The 22,369-nt window shown below is 46.2% G+C and overlaps 1 protein-coding gene and 1 pseudogene across 3 annotated transcripts; both read right to left on the bottom strand.

Annotated features, from left to right (window-relative positions):
• Positions 1-1,943: 1,943 nt before the first annotated feature.
• LOC144119663 (uncharacterized) lies at positions 1,944-6,670 on the bottom strand (annotated as a pseudogene).
• Positions 6,671-7,423: 753 nt separating this feature from the next.
• Ube2g1 (ubiquitin-conjugating enzyme E2G 1) lies at positions 7,424-22,320 on the bottom strand. 3 transcript variants are annotated; one of them, XM_077654068.1, is made up of 6 exons: positions 22,165-22,320; positions 20,888-20,990; positions 16,636-16,733; positions 14,437-14,615; positions 12,880-12,985; positions 7,424-9,336 (listed from the first exon to the last, which is right to left on the bottom strand). In XM_077654068.1, exons 1-5 carry the CDS (start codon positions 22,208-22,210, stop codon positions 12,908-12,910), a joined length of 504 nt encoding a protein of 167 aa, XP_077510194.1. In that variant the 5' UTR covers positions 22,211-22,320; the 3' UTR covers positions 7,424-9,336; positions 12,880-12,907. The 3 variants fall into 3 exon arrangements, with proteins under 3 accessions (XP_077510194.1, XP_077510196.1, XP_077510195.1); XM_077654070.1 differs by having other exon boundaries at positions 9,245-11,243; XM_077654069.1 differs by having other exon boundaries at positions 9,245-11,270.
• Between the last annotated feature and the right edge of the window lie 49 nt (positions 22,321-22,369).

Here is a 22,369-nt window from a genome sequence, read left to right on the forward strand (position 1 = left end):
CCAGAATTCAACAGTCTCCGCAGATTGCATTATCATCTTCAATCCTTCGTCTAATCGGTGCTCCAAAAGCTCCATTTCGAACGTTCCAACACCACCGACAAAGCTTTTGGTGGTTGGAAAGCCGCTATAATCAACACATTGAGCATGAAGGGATTGGTCGGAAATTCGAAACATGGCTTGAGCTCTTTGAGATCTTCAGACCGAGATTCGAAGTCGCTCTCAAGTTCCTCAAGCTTGGCGATGTATTCACTAAGCTTAGCTGCGGTCAGGTCAAATTCAGCATTAGCATCTAGCATGTTCTTCAGTCTTGAAAAGTGGATCAGATTGTTTGTTTTTGGAAAAGTGTGAACTTGTTTTGAAACGTGAACACTGTTTGGGGAAATTCTGATATCATTATTCATTGTCCTTGCAACGACATATTCAGTTCTAGGGTGCTACACCACTTCGGTGAGCTAGCCAGGATCGACTAACCCACCTTCGTCACGAATTTCGGGACATGGCTTAAAAAGTGAATCGGCTCCAAAAGATCAACAAACCTTGACAGCACGTTGCTTACGGACAGCCAACGTACTGCACAAAAGAAAGACATGCCTTTGGGCGAATCATGAAGCTGCAGGCCTTCGAGGATGCTCAGGAATTCCGAGTGGTTTTTTTTTTCATTTGATCGAATGTAGTTGATGACTCGAAGTACCGTCTTCATAACACCCTCGCAGCTGAAGTGCTTCACCACCAGGTGTTCACGATGGATAATGCAGTCTATTGAAAGAAAATTTGAGGGTTGCATGCGCAGACGACCTAGCAACCCTGCATACTTGTCAACCATAGCAGGCGCACCATCGGTTTCAACTGCTACAAGTTTCAGTAGAGAAACATACAACCTTTCTCCAACGCTGTTAAGAAGGCTATCTTTATGTCAATACCACGAGTGGTTTCATATACAAAAGCTCTTCCCTCACGCTGTCATTGGATGAAACAACGAAAATGGCGACTTGTCCTGGATTGTGATTTGTCCGTCGATTCATCGAGCGCTAAGCTGAAAGTCTGTTGAAGTCAGAGCTGACCATTTTCTTAAGTTTATCGTTCGGGTCGAATAGTGCCAAGGCATCGCAGATATTCATCACGAATTGTCCCTCTGAATAGGAGCGCTTAGCACGAACAATGTTCCATGAAATCGCGACAGCGCTGCCTTTTCCGATTCCATTATACAATTGTCCGCAACGGCTATCGCGAAATCTCGCGTTACACACCCGTATCCATCCTGCAGGTCTTTTTTTAGAGCGTAAGCTCTACTTCACGACCAGAGCTGCAAAAGCCGGGCCATCGCTGAAGCCTTGACTTTGAATAAATATTGTCGTGACTGGGATTCCAACCCGTGGTGGCGCGAACAGATCAGCTTCGTTGGCCACAGCGCGAGAGCACTCCGCTATCGCCGCAGCAGATCACGCCCCGTGTTAAACCGCAACACACTCCCACTGTGCATTGCACATCGTAGTACATCAACTTCCATCTGCAGTGCGAAGAGATCGGATCAGCCCATCCTCTATCGGAGCTTAACCAGTCCAATATCGTCTCCAGACGTGCCGACGACCCAGAAAAGCAAAACCATGAGCTTATCGGGCTAAACACATGCTTTCGCGCGTCTACTCTGTGTAACTACGTTAAAACCTTACCATTTTTTTCCGTCACTTTCTGGCTATACTATACAGGAGGTGAAACTCCCGTCTGCGCGAGCGAGCGCAGGCGATAGTCACAGTTGTTGTATGCGCCGACGGGGGCGCATGCAGTGGCGCCGCCTCGTAGAAGCAGCAGGAAAAAAAATAAAAAAAATGCAGCGCCTGGGCAGGCGCTCCGGCGGCGCGCGCGCTTAGAGCAGACAAGCAGACGAGACTGACTGACTGACTGAAAACTTTATTTTCAAAATATATACAGGGAGCTAGTGGAGCGGTCCTTGAGGGTCCGTTCCTTACAAATGCTAGGTGGGCTGCTCATTACAGCAGCCCATTGGCGGTAGCTGCTGCTCGGGCGCGCCCGACCAGGGCCTTTTGGCTCGCCAGGTCAGAGCAGCCGAGCAGGGCCGCCTCCCAGTCCTCCCGGGCAGGGTTGGGGATAGGGGGAAGATGCGGAGTTGATTGGCATGCCCACACCATGTGGTAAATGTCCGAAGACTTTTCCCTGCAGTGCGGGCACTCCCCTGTGCACGCAGGGTCGAAATTTTTTATTACTGCCGTGCACAGAAGTGTTTTAGTATAAAGGCGAAGGAGTAAGTGTTCCTCCGCCTTCGTGAGGCCCTTGCAGGGCTTAGGAAAGATTGCGTGGCCGAATTGGTAATACTGGATGATTTCCTTGAAGGCAAAAGCCGGATTAGGGTCGGAGTCCGCATCGGGGGGAGGCGAGGGTGATGCCCGGAGAGTGAGCGCGCGGGCAGCGGCGTCGGCCACTTCGTTGCCCTCGAGACCCGTGTGCGCGGGAGTCCATACTATTGTGCGGGACGCGGGAGCCCCGGGATAATTACTATGTTGAAGAATTCGGTATGCCAAATAGAGAATAAAGCCCCTTTCTATGTTCCTGCAGTACCCCCGCGAGTCGGGAACGATGACCCGCGAGTCCTGATCGGCGGCGGCGAGCGCGGTTGCCGCCTCTTCCGCATGAGTAATGTCTTGAGCTTTGAACGTAAGGCTGTTCACTGCGGTGTTTTGGTGGACGACTGCGGCTGTGTACCAACCCCCATGATGTGGGCCGGTGGCGTCCACGTAAAATACTCCGTGTTTGTTTCCATAGTAGCGTGCCAAGGCTTCCGCCCGCGCGAGGCGTCGGCCACAATGGTCGTCTCGTGTCATGTTGGACGGAAGAGGGCGTTCGTGCAGGGCGTATCTCCAGATCTCGGGGATGCGCACGCGCTCTTCCGTTAGTGTTGGATGTGAAGTCGGGCAAGCAGGCGGCGACCCGACGGCGTCTCTGAGAGTCTTGTGTAGTGGTTTGTCAAGTGTGCTTCTCGGAGCTCCATGAAGGTGTTGACCATCCCCAAGCCCAGGAGGCGCTGGTTGGACGTGGTGACCGGGAGATCGAGAGCACACTTGTAAGTCTTACGGAGAACCACCTCAAAGGCTTTCTCGTCACATTTGCGAAGGTGGAAATAAGAAGTCGAGTACAAGACTCGACTGGTTACGAATGCGTGCGCCAGCCGCAAGGCATCTTTGCACCGTAACCCCCCGCGGTTATTGGAAACCCGGCGGATCATGCGGCCCACCTGGTCTCCCACCTTGCGCAATTTGGCCAGTGTTGTGTCGACACGGCGGTGTTTATTGATAAAGAGACCCAGTACCCTGATCTCCGCGTGTTCTGAGACGGGTCCGCTTGCTAGGGACAGTTCGATTTTGGTAGTGCACTTCGGCGAGGGTCGAACGTGCACAAATTCCGATTTGGCCGGGGAGCATTCAAGGCCGCAGCGGCGGGCGTAAGCATCCACAATCTCCGCCGCTTGCTGCAGGTTGGCTTCAATGTCTCCTACCGATCCGTGCTTAGCCCAGATGGTGATGTCGTCCAGCCGCCAGCAGGATAGTGGCGCCGCGGGCTTGTGACTTTTTCTGGTCGCCGCTGACGGCGGAGCTTCCACTCCTTATAGACTTCCTCCGTGGCCCCCTGACCTTAAGCAAATCGCTATCGTTCTCTACTGTCCCCAATTCCTGGCTTTCTTGAAGCAGAAGAGCGAGCTAGAAGTAATCTCAGGCCCATTTAAAAAAAAAAAAAAACACTACAACACTAAAAGTTTATTCCAGGAGGGTACTGAGAATCATGCGCAGTACATGAAGTTTTCGGGGTCATCTTTGCTCCAACTAGGCAGCCTCTGCACGCAGACCGTACATACCGACCAAGGGCCCCAACACCAATGGAGTGTGCTGCAACGTTACTGAATCCTAGCTGCACGAAGTTCGGAGGTCACATATATTGGTCCAACGCGAAAGCTCTTTATAAAATATTTTCCGACTTTGGAAGGCTGTGGTGTACTAGTAAGGCCGAAGGCTAGGAGGCCTAGTGTAGCGAACTATAAAATCGGAGACTAATGGAGTGCACATATAGACGCTTTACAGCGCGGGAGCATGGGCGCCGCCATACTTGGTCACGGGACCATTCCGCCATCGCCGGCCTTCTCGTTTCGAGGGCTGTCGGCGTGCAAGACGCTTCTCCGGCCATCGCTGTGAATAACGAGCTGTCGGACGGCACAAAAACTTAGTGCGAGTGTGCATAGAATGTGTTGGTACTGGAAAATGCTTGGTTCAACGAGCTCATTTACTCGTCTCCTTCAGACTGCCCACATATCGCCTCGAATGTGCCAACAAACCATGGTCAACTACCTGCGCGTTATTTGTCAATTTACCGTCTAACGCTATTTGTGGACCGCATAATTTGATGTTGAACTGCAGGTTAAAAGCGGGACAATTTCTGAAAGCTTGCTTTTTAGAGACAGGTATTTTTGCCAAATTGAGAAATATGTGTAGCACTGCGCACGGGACTTGCTACCAAACGTGCGCGTTTGATCGGCGGTCAATTCCCCAGATATTTACTTTATCCTTCGTTACCATTCCGGCTCCCAAAGGAATAATATGGATGTTTTTCAAGGGCCCCTTCAGAACCTAGCCGCCGTTCGACTGGTGCTCACTTGCGAAGTAAAACTGAAAACCGCTGCGGAGTTCAGCACCCGCAGATGTAGCCAGCCAGAATAAGTGGAAATATAAAAAGTCGTCATGATAAATTTTACCGCTGTCCCGTGCATTAGCGTACTTCTGTAGAGCTTTGCATTGGTCGAAAGAATTGGAAGTCGAAGCGCCTTCTTTGTGGACTTTTGCAAAAACTCCGCTGCCGCTTCCACCGTGCTAGCGCCAAGTACGCACGAGCTTAGGGAGCACTGTGCCGACGCCCAGGAAGCACTTATGCAATACGTCTCAAAAAGCACCGATTAATCAATGTATTGGATAAGAGTTTGTCGAAGATGAAAAAGGTTACAGGCATGTACGCTCGTTCTGGCATTCCCGCAGCTACTGCTGGCTCTGAAATAAAACTGGCACGTGGCGTTTGCGATGTTTTTTTTTTCGTGGAAGAACACATTAACGTTCTGTTCTCCCCGAGAGCAGCATGAACTCGCAAGACAGCTCCTCGAAAAACGGCGGCAGTGTCGCGAAGTTTCCCATTTGTAATAAGCACGTCTACTTTTCTGTTGCTAGACCACAGGGATATTAGCTCTAGATATTAATTATACGAATGACGTCCGTACACAGGCTGCGCAGCAGCGTTTCGTACTACGCGCCGATGCTGATAGTGATGGCTCCGAAGGCCAGAAGTGGTGGCCATCCTAGTGGCGCCACCTGTCGTTGACAGAGTGAAGTGTTCTCTGTAAATATACACTGCTCTGCTTCAGAAGCCACTCACTGTTCATACTGACTCAGTTACCGTGGTATACTCGCATTAAAGCAAGTGTTGTGCAACACTTTTCCTTAGCGACTTCAGCTACTCACTCCCATATTCTCTGCCGAGCTCCACGTTTCCATGATGTTTTACTTTCTAGCCCAAACTGTACGATCATGCTGTACAGCCTTCGTCAAACATAACAAAAACATAGAAACAGGGCAAGATAAGAAACAGACTGCACACACAGCCCTTTCTTGCCCACTTTCTACATGCTGTTTTCGGTCATATGTCAGCAGAGCCCAAGAATCGAGCTTGCCAGACTCTTCTAGCATCCACGGAAGTTACTTTCTGAAAGGGAGAAGACGAGAGTAGTTCTGCAGGTTTTGAACATTGGCGATTCATTATGAGCCATGCAGCATAGCCTGGAAGAGAAACCTTTGGGCTCGGCTTTTGTCAAGTTTGCCAGCGGCAAGCCCAACATAAGCGCGAAACTGCTTTTCATGAAGAACATTACATGCAATGCAACACTTAGGTCAGGTGCAACTCACAAAGCAACAAATGCCCTCAAAAAGAGACCCCTCCCAAAGCTAATCATATTGACCAGCTCTCGCGAATACAGCTATAATCCATCCTGGGCGAGAAAAAAGAACACGGTCCGTTTGAGGTTTCCAACTGTGTTTGGAACCAATTGAAAGCTCCAGTTGGTATGTTGCAATTGAAACATTTTGGTTTCAGTTGGAATGTCCAATTGGTTCAGGACCCAACGGTTTCGTTTCGCCTAGGGGGTTAACCTTGCACCTGCCATGCCGATACAATGTCGCACTAGCAGCTGCAAGGGGATTAACCACATCATGGCAATCTGTCGATGCCATTGGCTGGAGGGTCTCCTTCGAGGGGCATTGGCCGCTTCGTTCTTGAGGCGTTCAGCAGACCTTGTGACAGTCACACGGCCAGCTGGTAGAGAGATTAGTGAATCCCGCCATGAGGGGAAAACGGAATACTTCTGCTAAATTGAGTTAGCTGTTAGATACTGATGTCGGGTCAGGTCCTTTGGGCTTGTACAAAGAAAAAAAAAGCAGTGAGCAATGATGGGGCCCCTGCGTGCACACAGAATTAGAAATGCTGCCAAGGCAGGTGATGCAGGGAAAGCGCATAAAGGGCACCCAGAACGAATAAACGTGCCTCGGAAGTGAAGTCTGTGGCAATCATGGAATTGCATGAATGGGTACCAACCCCCTACAACTTGGTTCCTCCACAGCTCATCCATCTCGGTATGGTGGCCCTAACCCAAGCACTGCGAAACTGCAGGAAAGAGCGACCACATAAGCAAGAACAGGTGCAACTTCCTTTCTTGCTGAAAGGAGGCGGGGTCATCCAGGGTGGTGTAAAGCCCTTAAATATTGCTGCTACCTTTGGACTCCAGCGCATTGCAAGGCTATGCGAGGTGTGAAAGCAGCGGCAAAATAGGAGCCAATGAGTTAACAGTTCTCTGCCTTTTCAACAATGCGCCCAGCAGCCGGCATGGTCACAGTCACTTTAGGCCTGTGCAGGTAAACCCTATAAGGCGCTATATGTTCACAACCATGCACAAAGTGAGCTCGCAGGTTCTTTCAAGGGTGTGCTACACCTAGCTGCAATCTAGCAGCCATCATGTGACAAATCTGGTCCTTTTTATATGCCAAGTAGTGAACACAGTATAAATTTCACAAAACAAGAGCTTCATAGCACATCCTTTGCCATTAATACACCGAATTTGCCACTGTTAATATTTGTTTTCTTCTGGAGTCTCGCTTCCAAAGAAATTCCACAATCCTTTAGATGCTTCACAAATCCCATCATGCAGACGCTGGAACTTTCTACCAGTGTGGCAATTTTTAGACAATTATGTAAACACAAATTCAGTCTTGTTTAGCACTGAAAAACTAACAAATTGGCTTTTCTTTTAAAATGAAATACTGAACGCAGCCTGGAAGGGCTAAGGTTACCCCCACCCAAGTTATGAAACAAAGAACACCACACCTAAAGAGATGAAAATATATTTAGTCAACTGTACAAAGCCGAGAAAAATTTACAGGGTGTCTAATTTATATCCAGTCGCACCTTGGGAAAAATAAAGTTGGGGGATAATAATGGCAGTTGCAAGAATCCTTGAAGGGCGGCAAACAAGAAAGCAACGAATTATCCCATGAAATCTTGGGAGTTTTAATGAATGATTTTAACATACCTGGGAAATAAAAAAATGGGAGCAGCCAAACAACACTGAGGAATAAGATACGACCAATATGCCCACTCACACAAAGCTCCAATGACGTTAAATTACACTCCCATCAGAGCTCAGCATAGCAATTCTTGGGGCCAAACTAAGAAAAAAAATTGAATTTACGCCTTCTTTCTATGCGAGAGAGACCAAGCTAATGAAGTATGACTTTAAATGTAGTGCTCCGATTAGTAAGGCCTTGAATTTCAGTTCTTTAATGCATGTGCCCCAAAACAACTGCTGGAGAGCGCATAGTGCACACGAAGTAAATACACATTTCGGGTCCTTGGCTTGATGCAACAGATATAAAACACACACACATTGCACTTGCATATTTTGGCCAGGATGTCCAGCGAACATTATAAGTTGGAGAAGAGTTTTGCTCAAATAAACTATCCTCCAGCATCAGGAGGTAAGCTTTACATGCAGACCAGTTTCTTGCCAATACTTCCAAGCCTAGAGCACAACCAGCTAGCAAATTTTTACAAAAGTGTTTGATTTGCCGAAACTTGTAGCGTTAGGACAGATCAAATCATTTGTCCAATTTGCCGCAGCACGAGCCATAATAATGAAGCTAAGAAAAAGTGCTCAGCGGAAATGGTACGGCAGGAAGCCAAGCTGTATGAGAGGCCAATTAAAGCCGGCCAGATAAAAATGCAAGTGATGCAAGCATGTATGCAAGTTTGCCAATGTAATCAGCAACAATACTAACATGCATAACTAGCACTCAGTCTGGGCAGCTGCATCAAAATAAGGACACTCTTTACTGTCGCTGAAGTAAAGCAATTAATTCGTACAAGAGCAGACCAACTGCGATAGCAAATACACACCAAGCAGTGGAAGTGCCCCTTTTTCGCTGCTTCAAGAACAAAAAGAGCAAATTGCATTCTACCAACTCAACTCAAACATCCTGACATTCTTCAACACAAGGCATCACATGCAAGCAAACATTCCTCACACAAGGAAAAAAAAAAAAACAGAAAGAGCCATGCCTTAACCTTACACAGCCAGAAAAATAAACACCAAGCATAAAACACGAATGCAGCCACAGGAAACTCATGAGCAACCAAACACTCGCATGCATTCATACTTTCCGAGCCTTCCATTAAGCTGAAAATAAACTCGGAAGGGTCAGGGAAAGACCACTATGCATATGAAATATCAAGCGTGCCTTAGTCTGAATTTCTTTTATCGCTTTCATTTCAAGGAGGGAGGGCAGCAGGGAAGGGAAATGACGGTGGCAGGACCACCCGCCCCCCCGCCGGGCGGACGGCGCAGTACAAAATGAATTTCGTCGACATTGCTATGCTTCAGTGCGGAGGAACAGCCATTGAAGTTGCCGGAGCAGCCAAAGTCGCGCCTCGAGGACACGCAGAGGGAACGTCTTGTCCGCCATTTCCCAAACGACAGCCTGCTTGCCACTGTCCCGAATTTTTGCCCTTTCACGAGGTCCAGTGTAGGCCTGCCTGCTACCGTGGCACTTTTCGAACAATGCTCCTCTTCAAAAAACAAGAATTTCTCTTTGCATCTCTGTCCAGTTGCCTGCACACCCTTCACAGTCTTAAAGTGGTTTCAAAGGTGCAGTTTTCTCTTTTTTTTTCTCTCTTCATACCAACCCTTGCTTTATCTTTTGCTGCCGAGAAACAGGATGTGCAGACAAGCGGCGCTCCCTGTACCTAGAAAAGTAAAAAAAGGAAGTGGAGTGCCTAAGTTGCAGTGTTGGAGGTAATGCGATACAAGTAACGGCGTTACCGGTAACACCTAACTTTTTTTGGTAACTTAGTAACATACTCATTACCATTTCGGAACTGTAACGGGTAACATACTTATGTTAACATTTTTCGGTAACGTGAGGTGTCACAGTTACTACCGTAAAAACCGGACTATAGGTCGGACCGGAATATAGGTCGACCCCCTAACTAACCAATTCTAAAAATGAAAAAGATCTTTTTCAATGAGAAAAGTACCGAAAGACATCCTTACTTTAAAACAAATGCGACTCGAGAGGTTGCACAATGGTCACAGTATTTAATTTCATTTAAATGCTGCTTGTGTTTACACCCGGCAAATTTTTTAACAATATCGCGCACCAATCGGCCCGCGTGTTTGTTTCTGGCACAGGCAAGTACGGCGCCGTAGAGCAAAGCCCTCCTCTTCATGAATCGCCGCAACCAGGATGGTGAGCCTTTGAATTGCGCCCTCGTGAGTCTAGAGGCACGCGCGATCTCTGCCGCTTTCACGCGGATGCATTCGGCAGTCATAGGCAGCGATCTTGCTCGCAGCGCAACTTTTCCTTCCTATTCTCGATACACTACGGTCTGCCCACGAAATGTTTTCTTCTGGTTGCTGCAAGTTGTAATACGCAGCTTCTGCCTCCGCCAGTACTGAATGCTCTTTTCGGATACTCCAAATTCGCGCTGTGCCGCCAGGTTCCCGTGAGCTTCCTCGTACTCAATAGTGTTTTTCTTGAAGGTGACGGTAAATTGCCGTTAACTTCCGCTTTGCATCTACTGAAACGCAAAATGGCGCACTGCTGCTGATGGCGATGGTGATGGAGGCTGTTGACTTCAGCCACCCATTGCTGCAAGACTTCCGTATTTTTTCCGCCAATGACCGGTATATAAAGACGGGGGTCGACTTTTCACCATGGTATTTTGAAAAAAAGTTCGACCTATATTCCGGTTTTTACGGTAGTTACTTTTTGTTCCAATTGTCCCACCCCCTGCCCCTTTTTCAAAAAAAAAAAAGTGCAGAGCACCTAGAGTCATGTTGCAAATAAACAAAGCGTACAGGTGCTCTCGGCGACCCTTGCTGCATGCCAGAAAACTCCTGCCCTTGACGACGCACCCAACTAAAAGAAAAAAGACAAATACCCACAAAGCACCAAACACGTGCAGAAACACGCATTCACACACTCTCCTTCACCTACCACCTCTTCCCAAACCACTCACACACACAACTCTCTAAAGAGTGGAAGCATGCCGAGCATATTGGAACATCATATTTTTCAGAAATAGCGTAAATTTGTTGAGAGTTCAGTGATGTTTTCTTTGTGAGGTTAGAATTGATGAGGAAGTGTCACTTTTATGTTCAGAAAATGGCTTTAACAAGTGCCACACAGTTAGAAGCCATCACCTGTAACACTACAGGCAATTTTAGACCACTATAACATTGCTAAGCTCTGCACATTTGTGCAAAGTATTCCCGTTAAATCCGGATTTCGAGTAAGATCGCTGCTGGGACTACAAATTTTATGTGAAATATGAGGTTTATAAAACTGTTATCGTGAGTATTTGTAGCGAAGACGCACTCATTAAAAATTATGACCATGGTGTAACGGCACAATAACGTGTGGTACTTTTTTCGGTAACGGTAACGCGTTCCATTTTTTGTAGCTAATGTAGGGTGGTAACGCGTTCCTTTTTTTTTAGCGTTAACGAGTAACGTATTCAGTTACTTTTTTTCGGTAACGCCTACAACACTGAAGTTGTAATAGGCAGCTCACTTTTCATCGTCGGTGCGAGGTGGCTCGCCTGGCCTATTTTTCCGCGTGCTTCACTGACGAAGGCATCAGGAAAATCAACTGTGTGTTCATGCCAGCATGAAGTTACTGTAGAGGCGGGGACAAGATTATACATTCCTATGATAATCGGCGGCTAGATCGAAAGTGCTTTCAGCTGCGGCTTCAGTGCACAGCACGTTAGCCCTAGCGACACTGAGCGAGCCTAGTACACCGTAAGCACCGATAAGCGCAGAGGTGCTGGCCATCGAGGTGCCCGTGTGGGCCACACATAACTGCAGAAAACACGCTCGGGTGCATTCGCGTCGCCGGCAAAGTTTTTTTTTCTTGTGATGCGAATTCCCAGTACAGACTGCCTGGTGATTACTTTTCATTTTCGCTTCTCATTACCTCCTCACACGTGATGGATACAAACTACAATACAACAAATGTAGCTGCCTGCGAGTATGGCCATTATGCATTTTCCTGCACTCAAAAGAAAAAAATAAACAGCAGTGACAAGATGGCTGACAGACGCTCTTCAATAGTCACAACAAACCTCAGGAATATAGGAGAAGAGCAGTTACACTGGCCATGGGAGATAGATTCCATCGCACGATCAGCTGCTAGTATACATGTTGAAACCTCCACAGCAAACATTTTCAATGCCAAAATGGCCGTACACACATGCAAGGACGCAATCAGAGGATTCCTTTTGGCAGGGGCACAAAAGAAAGTCATATACACCAACTTTTCAATGACACTAACAGAACACAGTGCTTCAAATGCATGTTTCTGCCCATACTGAGTGAAGTTTGTTGAAACTTATAAATATTACTTCTCTGCAGGCCAATGGGCTGGCTGACCAAGAAAAGAAGGAGTGGCTGACACACATGCTTTAGAATGCATGGGAAAAATTTGCAGCATAACTGACAAAAATGCACAATAGTGGCAGTGCTTCAAGTTCAGAAAATTCCTTCACAATTGATAGCGAAAGAATTGATGAATCTACCATGAGCACTACAATGAAACAAAGTCGAAAGTTCAACAAATGCTTACAACTCTTGCCAGTGTCCTCTCAATGATGATGCGTTTTTATGGGGCAAGGGAATCTTTGCCAAAGAGCACCATGGCACAAGGTACCTATTTTTCGATACACAAGGTAGGGTCACAGACCCATTTTCCAAGCACTTCACCCAAGAGAACAAGAACCGAAGCACCAGACCAGGGGAAAGCTTGCACCCATTGCGTCACTGGTGGGTACCTGGCAGCACTAGGGATCTTACCCCACACCTCCTGCACATATGTGCCCTTTCGACATTCCCTCAAAGGTAAATAATCCTCTTTCCTGGGGGGAAGGGGGGAGCATCAGCTGTGATACAGAGCAGCACAAAGAAGGCAAAGTTGTGCTATATAATCTCGTGTAAGGGCCGCACGTGTGTATGGGCTGCATCCCATTTTACTTGATAATCGTGAAAAAAATACGGTCAAACCGTTTTTTAATTCGTGTAAGAGCTGCACCTTAAAAATTCATACCCGAAAAAAAAATTGCGGTCCTTACACAAGTGTACACGGTATGTGCTGTGCAACACCATGCTGTATTAAGTAATCAAGTATTTTCTCAGGACATGGCTCGTCTAGGAAGTATCACGTCCTTTCTATCACACTGATTCAGACCTCATGAGCACAGTTTTCAGTAACACAAAGAATGAGGACTTACCAGAAGTTAAACTACACAAAAATTTATTCTAGGCCTCCTCTTGACTTTTCCTAACGCAACGTGCCACTTTTCGCTTGAATTCAGAGTGGCTTTCCCTCCACTCTTTCTGTAAAAGAGAAGAACCACTGTAAGCAAACACTTTACAAGCAGTGAAAGTTGCTTTAAAAAAAGACCCAAAAATACATTAACACCACCATGTAACGTGCCCGTATCAGTTCTTGAAAGACGTCCATCTCAGTTTTATCTTCAGATCTATGTGCACCGCCATGAAAAGAGAGGCAACACAATGCCTTCCTATCGAGGAGTCTGTCCTTTTGCTGAGCAATGATGGAGAACAGATACCTCCAAGAACCACAATTTTAACGCCTGCAGGATGGGAGACTCGTGCGAAGTCATTAAAGGTTACTGGACTCAGGATTAAGGTCAAACAAGATGGTGAAAATTCCTAGTGGTTGTCGGCTCTTCGCCACGTGCAGAGTGCTTAGTTACTTGTGTCACGCTACTCTTGCACCCAAGATTGACATCACGATGAACGTAGTGTTCTGTGCAAGAGTAACAGCACATTCCCAGATCAGCGATGAATGGGATAGGCAACAACTACCATGCCCAAAACAATGCACTTGGCTATTCTTCCTAGCCCTCACCGTAACCTACAAACCTAGCCACAAGTTTCTTTTATGTGCTCTAATGCACTTGGACAATGCTTGTCAGACTCCTCAGAATGCACTCCATTTTGTTGCACAACACCAAACTGCCACATATTCAAACTTCCTGATTTGGTCGAATTACTTCACAACATCAAAAATATTGATTCAACACCATTTGGGCCTACAGCTACAGTGTCAGCATTAAGCCCATACGTACCGAGGTATGTAAGACTAATTGTGGCAATGGAATCACACCCACAAAACGAATAGTAATTAAGAATATGTAAAAAAAACTGCGCCACAAACTTGAAGACGGCATAACTGACACATCGCACTCCAGTGTGTGCTTCCATATACAAGAGAACTTGGTTCTCTTGTCAGTAGTCAGGGCGAAATAAATTATCCGCTTTCATTTTAGTGTAGACAAACGTGTGTCTTATCATGGAAACCACTAAAAAGTGAATGTTTCTTTCAGATCAGTCCACACACACCAGAATGGGGTTAAATTTACTGAGAATAGAGAGTCAGCAGCAGGATACGCAACTAACAGATGCAGTGACAGCCACATTGAAGGGCTCCTACATCCTGTCCCATAGCAAAGGAATCTCCGTGATAGCTGCAACCCCGCAACGCCCTCACCCGGGCCACAACACCACATGTGGCACTACCGGTAGCTCTCACCACCTAGCCAACAATTCCCTTGTATCTAAAACTGACATGAGCCTTATGACTAGGGCATATGGGCCTTATGTAGGCAGCACTTTTTAAGCAGCACGTGAACATGGGAATTTTCAGGTGCAACACAGCATGACATCAACACCGCTTATCCCGGTTCGGCATGCAGCCATCACCGTAAAACCAGCCACAACTAGCACCATGACAGTATGCATTGCACCGCACAAACGCTCACCGCTGCGTCCACATTGGCGGGAGACTCATCATTGGGGTCAGCCAGCATGGAGATGACAGAGATGAGAATGGTTTCCACAGTGTGCACAGGAAGCCAGCGTTCGCTTGCCTTCTCGTACCCATACTTGTCATCCCCCGGCTCATGTAGGATCGAGATGCAAACATCGCCATTCTTCTCAACTGCACCGCAACAACAACAGCGAGACATAGGTGAGACAAAAAAACTGACAGTGGTGACAGAAACAGCAACAGAGAGCTTCGGGCGTTCTTCAGACTGTGTACACTTTGTGCTTTAAAGGCGCATTAAGGACAGCTAGAACTTTTGTACTGCTGACACATTTCGAGTAGAAGTTTATGTATTTTTTCCCACTGCTCAAATTCCAAGTCATTGGTGATGACGTCAAGAGCATTAAGAGGTATTCAAACGAGGAACCCCAATGCAGAGGGATGTACAGGGTGTTGCCTTCCAACTGCACTCGTTCTCCTGCACCACATTCATACAGGCAGCCGGGAGGTCAGGGGGCATAATTACTACCATACAAGCAACCACCTAAAACAGGGGATGCTAACGCAGGCACCCCACACAACAAGGGCTGAAAACTTGCCAGATGCAAAAAAAAATGCCACTCGGGCCAAGCAAACAGTCCCCGTCTCTACTGCCAGAGTAAACTGGAAGTAGCGTCACCAGACAGCCTCTCGGAGGCATAACATGTGCAGTCTAAGATCCATGCTTCAGAAGGGATTCCATTGCCGGTGTGAATACCACTTTAGGGACTGCTTGATCAACAAGAATAGATGAGGTGTGTGCCCTGGCATCAGATATCCATGCTTAGGCAGCACTCGACGCCACTGGTGTTTGCTCATGAGTAAGGCCATTGTTAGTCTTTTTAGTCTTTCATATTTCTCTGTTACATAAAAGCTCCGTTTTCAACGAAAGTACCTTTTGTCCCTAAACACAGCATAACCAACTGATACAGGCCCAAGTTCAATTGTCCACAGTCTCCATTAAAGGAGCTGGAACAAAGTTTTCAGGTTGTGTCCACCCCACAACGCTGTGCAGGGGGCCTTGTGCACAATATGAGCAAAGAAGATATGACTCAGATTCCTTACGATAAATTATTACAGTACACTTTCTCGGCGAGGTGACACGTCACAGGAGTGTACATAAAACCACCACAAGTCATCTTTGAGGGCATGTAATTTGGGGCAGTAACTACTAAGGCCATGCGTACTGCTACAGGCAAACAACAAATCCTGAAAACATGGTGTACTCTACTAGGTGAGAAAGTGCTTACCATTTTCCCGCGTTTTTTAAACATCCTGAGAAGTTGCTTACATGCGTAACATCCCATTTTTTGCACCAAAACAAGCACGGCAACTTTGCGACACAAGGGAGCGCATTGTGTGAAAATGTGCACGAACTGTGTAAGTTGGTGTCACGGCCACAGGCGGAGCAATCGCCAACAGGTCTCTGTAAGGCTAATCCCACCTGTATATTTACACCACCACAACCACCGGTGTCACGGCCATCGAGGGCCACATGCAAGAACAAGGTTACCACTCAATCACACAGAATAAGTGTTATGTTGAGGAGCAACAGTTAGAAGCCCATCACTTCTCGAGATGGGCCATGCTTGGCCTGACCCAAATGAGACATTCTGCACGTGCCACACTACTCAACAAAAGCATTTGTTGGGCGAGTTGGTGTTTACGATGATCCATAACTACAGCGCAAACGACAGGACAGAGATGAAGAAGGGACACCACACAGCGCTGTCTCACAACTAAAGTTTTATTGGATGCCAGCAGGTATAAATACCTCCCTGGCGGCCAGAAAGAATGCAGTCCACACTTACATGCGTGACTGACATACTGGTGTGCCAGTCATGTGCCTCCAAGCAAATCACATGCGCGAGAATACAATATAATCAGTGAGCAAGCACTTGTCAATATTCGCAATCAAGGTATCGTCTTTCTTTTTCTGACAACGCGATAGATGAAGCACTGATGCATTCTTCCGGGAGCCTACCTATTAAGTGAGCTTCAATGATCTCCCTTGCTAACGAGTCACGGTTCTTTTCTAACACTGCACTTTCATGATAGTTTGGCGCGCAGACGTAGGTATCATCGTCATCTTCATTGCCTTTGCAGTGCCTGCAATGTTTCGCCACGTGGCCAGAGATAGCGACACACTACTCACTGTTTGGGTGCCATATTTCTGTGATGAATTTCATCTTCGGCGGACGTAGCGGATACTCCTTTGGGAAGTACAAATGTGCTTTGAAGAACCCACCCTCGCTAGAAAGAAGAAAAAGAGCAAAATCGAAAGGAAAATGTTAGCCACATTTTTTACGACTTCTCAAACATAAGAAAGCATAAAAGCAAAACTAAAGACTTTTCGTGAGGAAAAGGACAAATAAAGTGGGCACGGCCCTGCGAGCCTTGTTACAAAGCTCTCTTCATGGCATTCCAGATGAGCGGACAGAAAAGCAATGTATTCCAGAAAAACTGCCTATTCAGAAAACTTGTACCTAGAAACGAGCAAATAAAATCTAACGCCAGTGCTCAGCACATCACAGCCAATACACCATGACTCTTGTCCACACTAACTCTCATTACCGTGCCAGAGGTGATCAGTCATATGACCGAGGTTTTGAACCCGACACAAAAGTTTAAGTCAACGCTCCTGGACAAACTGCGCCATCTAGTTTACTTCTATAACACGATTTCTTTGGTTTCAGTTTTGTTTTTTCATTTCCCAACGCGATGAGGTGATGTGAAAAACTAAACTGACTGGACGTTGTCCTCCAGTCAGGGATCATGGCATCCGTTTCGTCGTGCGCTGCTCAAAGGTGAAAGGCTACACTGAACACTTTGTTGGTTCTTATGCTATATTTTTTTTTAGAGCAGCAGTGGTGAGATAGAAGACCATGTGGGATGGTTGGATTTCAGTTCCGATTGCAAGACTTCGTCTCAGAGACCTGGGACATCAGCACGTGCTCGCACGTGTTTCACTTTATTGTTTACATTGTATTTTATGTAGTGTGCTTGATTTGTAAATGATGAGAGTGGTTTTATTTGGTGTTTTACGCTTTTCACAAACAAGATATTTTACCAAATGTGCCAGCAGATTTTAGATTACAATGATGTCAAGGAAGGCAACGTCCCCTTTTCACCCACAGCACCAATTTGCTGCTCACCAAAAAAAAAAAAAAGATAAGAAGGAACTGCAAGCACTGCTATAACAAAACAAGAACAGAACTGAGAACAAGTGTAACATGCGGCACAACCCATATCTAGCTCCACTTCACGTCCGCACGCAACTGCTTTTTCTATTCCTACAGCAGAACAGTGTGTTATGTATGCAGCTGAAAATCACAAGAATGGTATCTAAGATATGCAACATTTTGTGTATTTCAATTTTTTCTTAATCAACCTCTGGGAGCTGCGACAATGGAGACTAAGCTGTGCTCATAGAAAAGGAAAATTAAGCTCCCTCACACACTCTGCATAGTCCAAAAAAACTGCTCCTCCGAAAGTCATGAAAAGGCTTACAGAACTTTGATTCCCTCAATTTTACGTTTTAACACAAAAGTGTTAAAAACGCATTTTTCCAACAAAAAAAATTAGATTAAATGGTGAACTGCCTCAACATATTAGAAAGATATCCAACCTATACAGTACACCTGCTTATGCCCATCTAAGACCGGGCCGGAATTGTGAAATTTTTTCCAGGCAAATGGCTGCTGAACAGCTTAAAACAGCATAAGGGAAAAGAACAATGAATTAATGCAAAATGCCTCGTAGCTTATCTGTGATGTTATGTCAACCAGAACACCACGAATGCACCATGAATACCATGGTTGCCACCATACCTGCACGGCACAAGTACAGCAAAGCAATGATTTTGGCCACTGCTTTGTGCAATAAAGAATGGCATTAAAGAAAGGCTCTGAAGTTGGCCTTTATCTGTACACATATGCTATGGCACTTAAAAAGGATTGTGGTATGCCTCGTGATATTGTGTGGCTGCTGAAAATTTTTGTTTCACTGTAGTTGTGAGATATGCACAGACTATAAACACAGATAGGGTGCCAAGCATTGTTTGCCATGCTACACGGACATGAAATTTCCCATATAGCAAGATACTATGCACTTATCACACAATCCGTTCATGGCCCAGCCAGCTGTCAATAATGCTCCCCTAGTAGCTTTCATATTACGACATTAAAAGGGGAATAATTAACAGAATTCGCTGATAACATATCTCTAAAAGCCAACTGGCCACAGCTAGAACACCCTTCAAACCACGCATCAAGACCACTAGGTCTACATTTTCCCAAGTGTAAGCTAACTTTTTTTTATCCACCCAGGTACACCGAAAAATTCCATTTGTCGGCGACTACCATCCTTAGAGATTACTATGATGCTAATGAGATGACACCACTGTTATGATAAATGCTTCAGTAAGACTACTTCAGGGAAATGCGTCAATTAAAAAGAAAGAACATAGTATGTAGAAAAACACCAACCCCATCACAATATGCAGCCTCCGAGTATATGCAGAGAAATTTTTGTGCCAACTATCTTCCTTAAAGACAGCTTTGCCAGCTGACCCATCAGAATCAAATCGGATATGCACTGGAAGCTTATGGCTGTCATATTTTTATTACGGGCAAGGGAATGCTTTTGAGCACCGATTTTGCGTGTATTTAGAACAAATTATAGGTTTCCAGAAACGTGCCACACGTACCATCACCTTCGCAAAGGCAACCGACCCTAGCCGACCACACTCAGCAATTGCAAATATTACCGGTATCGGTTGCATACAAACTAAAGATAGCTCAAGTAATAAGCACAATAATAAACAACTAATTATTCCACTTACACTGTTAAGTAACCCATGAGACAAACAAGAGCTGCCACTAGGAGATTTAACCTACCGCCATGTCAAACAACACATACGGTCAAAGGCTATTAGAATACAATGGTGCCCAGATACAGAATGAAGTTTCCGACCACATCAAACTGAAACAATTTTTCGGCCTTATTGAAATGCAATAGAACTTTTCTTGTCTGTCCGGAACTGTGGGACTATATACTTTTGTGTTTGGTTTTCTGCATTTGTAAACATTTTTCGTCTTGCCTCTCGCACTCGGCCATTTTTCTTTCAGAATATATCTGCGCTTCACATATTTGCAGTGGCGTGGCTGTAGTATTTGTCTTTTGGTACTCGTTGTTTGAATGTGCATTTCTTTTGTGAATAACTTGTATTTGGACCTTTTACTAGCAGAGCTGGCTATAGGTCCAATCAAGTTTGTACGAACTGATTTCACAAAATAAAAAAGAGAAAAAAAAAACAACCCAAGCACCAGCAGTGTGGCTTAGGCTAGAGAAAAGGTTGTCATCAGCATTTCAGCACAAAGCCCTCACCAATGGCAATGTTCTTGCTGCAATGAGCTAAAAATGGGGACAGCTTTATGAAGACATTCAAGGTCCTTAGTCTGGTATGGTATGCAAGGTAGTGCAAAGCTGCACAAGGGCTATGAGATGAAGACTATAGACTATGAAGACTCTGCATTAATTTTGTAAACCGGGGGCTCCTTAGCATGTGCTGACATAACACAGCCCGTGGGAGTTTTTGCATTTCACCGGCACTGAGATACAGCTATCAAAGTTAGAATTTGACTCCAAGACCATGGGGTCGCCAGCCAAACGTCTTAGCAACTAAAGCCACCACAGCAAGCCAAGGTCCCAAGTCTACTACAATGAAGTAAAATCATAAAAACCCTAAAAAAGCCACATTTGAGACACCTAGACAGCTGCTGAAACACTTGGCGACAAAGCAAGCATTCTTTGCTGTGCCTTTAGGTACTCACTAGGGGCAACACACAACACAAATATAAGCAGACATGTTCAAGCTTAGCGAGCACAATGGCCGAGCAATGACAATGTCCAATATTTAGACGAATTCCCCAAGGGGTATTGCTTTATTGCCATAGTACAAATTGTAGCAAAAAATGGGCTTTGTTATTGCTCAGTTTTGCTCCCAGAAGCTCAAAATTAAAATTGCTATTACAGAATCACCAACACGCCTCTAGTATGAGCCAAACCCATCACTTCCATATGTCACTTGCACTGCTTAATGCAACAACACCACATGGCACACGTGGTGATCGTCGGTTCAGTTCTTGCTGGTGGCATGTTGCCTGTTACTATGTCAAAAAATATATACCTACTTTGCCATGCTTTCCTTTGTTAACTGTCGGCATCTTTCATGTACACCATAACAAGCTCTTCATATATGTGCACTTCAGTTCTGACATGAGCAGCCAAACAACAGATTATATCTGTGATCACCTACCCAAGAGATGACTGCCAAATTTGTAGTAACAGCAGCACTAGTACCAAACCTGCATACACAGGACAGGGTGAAGCAAAAATGAACTTACTAGAGTGTGTCCGGGGGCCCAATGATAAGCACCTCCCACTTGTAGATGTCATTGTCATCTATTAGCCCAGCAGAGAAGCCTTCCACAGGATTTTTTTTCAGCTCTGAAGACAACAAAATTAGAAATAACAGAGAAACTGCAGTCGCTGGTGCTCAGGAGTGCGCAAAACATTCAAAACACACCCACACACACACATATTTGTATAAGCAAAGCGTTCGCTACTTCTGCTTCCAGAAACCTAACGTCTCGCAACATTTCAGCGCCTCACGGCACCAAAGAACACAAAAAAATACGCAAACAACGATAATATTTTTGTACAGCTAACAGTCAGAAACGGTGTATCAAGACTGACACACAGTACTCTGACGAAAGACGCGATTCATACGACACCGGTGCCAGGGACAAGATTAATTTCATGCGCTTTATTTGAACTCTACCTTTGATAACAACGAACCCCAAAATCAATAGGAGGATCACCTGACTACGCCTGCCTTACGCCCTCGGCGACCAACCGACCATCAGCTTTCGTCACAAGAATGATCACCGGGGGCTGGTGAAGTCACACCGGGCAAAACGTCACGAGTCACCGGGAGCAAACAAAAAAAAAGCGCATGTGCTCAACTACGACACTCGCGGGGGGCCGGTAGCGAGCAGGTGATACCAGAGCGGGCACAGCCGCAGAAGGAAAGAAAGGGTCAAGGCAGTTGAAACGTCAGGCCTCCGCGGCGGAAGACCATTAGGCGCGCGTGTGAGCGTGTGATTTCAAAAGCGCTTCACAGATCGCTATTGCGCAACAGAGAAAGCGTGCTAACATCGACGTCCGACAGATTGAAAGGTGCGCAGAAAACGCCGCCCGGTTCTAACCAAAGGCCACAGCTACGCGGACCGCGCAAGAAAGACGCACGTAATGGGCCGGTACCGAAGCTACGGTTAGCCCGCGGCGCAAAAATAATTAACAAAAGCGTAGGGGGAAACGGCGAGGTGTGGAGGGGGCGATATTCTCTTCTTTCAAGTAATAGGTGCGTCGGAAGCGAGTTAAGCAGGAAATGTCGCGCTGTTTAATGACCCCGAAAACTCGCAGCAGAAGACAGGTGACGGGAAGACACGCTACGTAAGGCAAATCCGGCGGACGCAGCGCATAGCCTTGGGAGGCGAGGACAAAAGAAAGCAGTTAAAACCTAGGCGGCACGGTCCGGACCGGGATGGCTCGAACGAGAAGTAAGCGCTGCAGCGAGGCTTGTGGCATATGAAAAGATCGGGAAAGTTATGAACGTTACCGTTTAGCTGTTTTCGTAGCAGCAGGGCCGACTGGTGCTCTGCCATTCAGACGATATCAGTCGCACCTCTTCACGCGAACAATAACTGACGGCAACTATGGCTGTCCTCGCACTTACTGAGCATGCGCTCAAACCATATGGTCTCCGTTTTCCGGTTCCGCCGCGCTCATGTTTACCGCACTCGCGCTTGCTCGAAAAGCAACGT

Source organism: Amblyomma americanum, chromosome 2, assembly GCF_052857255.1.
Source record: "Amblyomma americanum isolate KBUSLIRL-KWMA chromosome 2, ASM5285725v1, whole genome shotgun sequence".
Classification (NCBI taxonomy): Eukaryota; Metazoa; Arthropoda; class Arachnida; order Ixodida; family Ixodidae; genus Amblyomma; species Amblyomma americanum.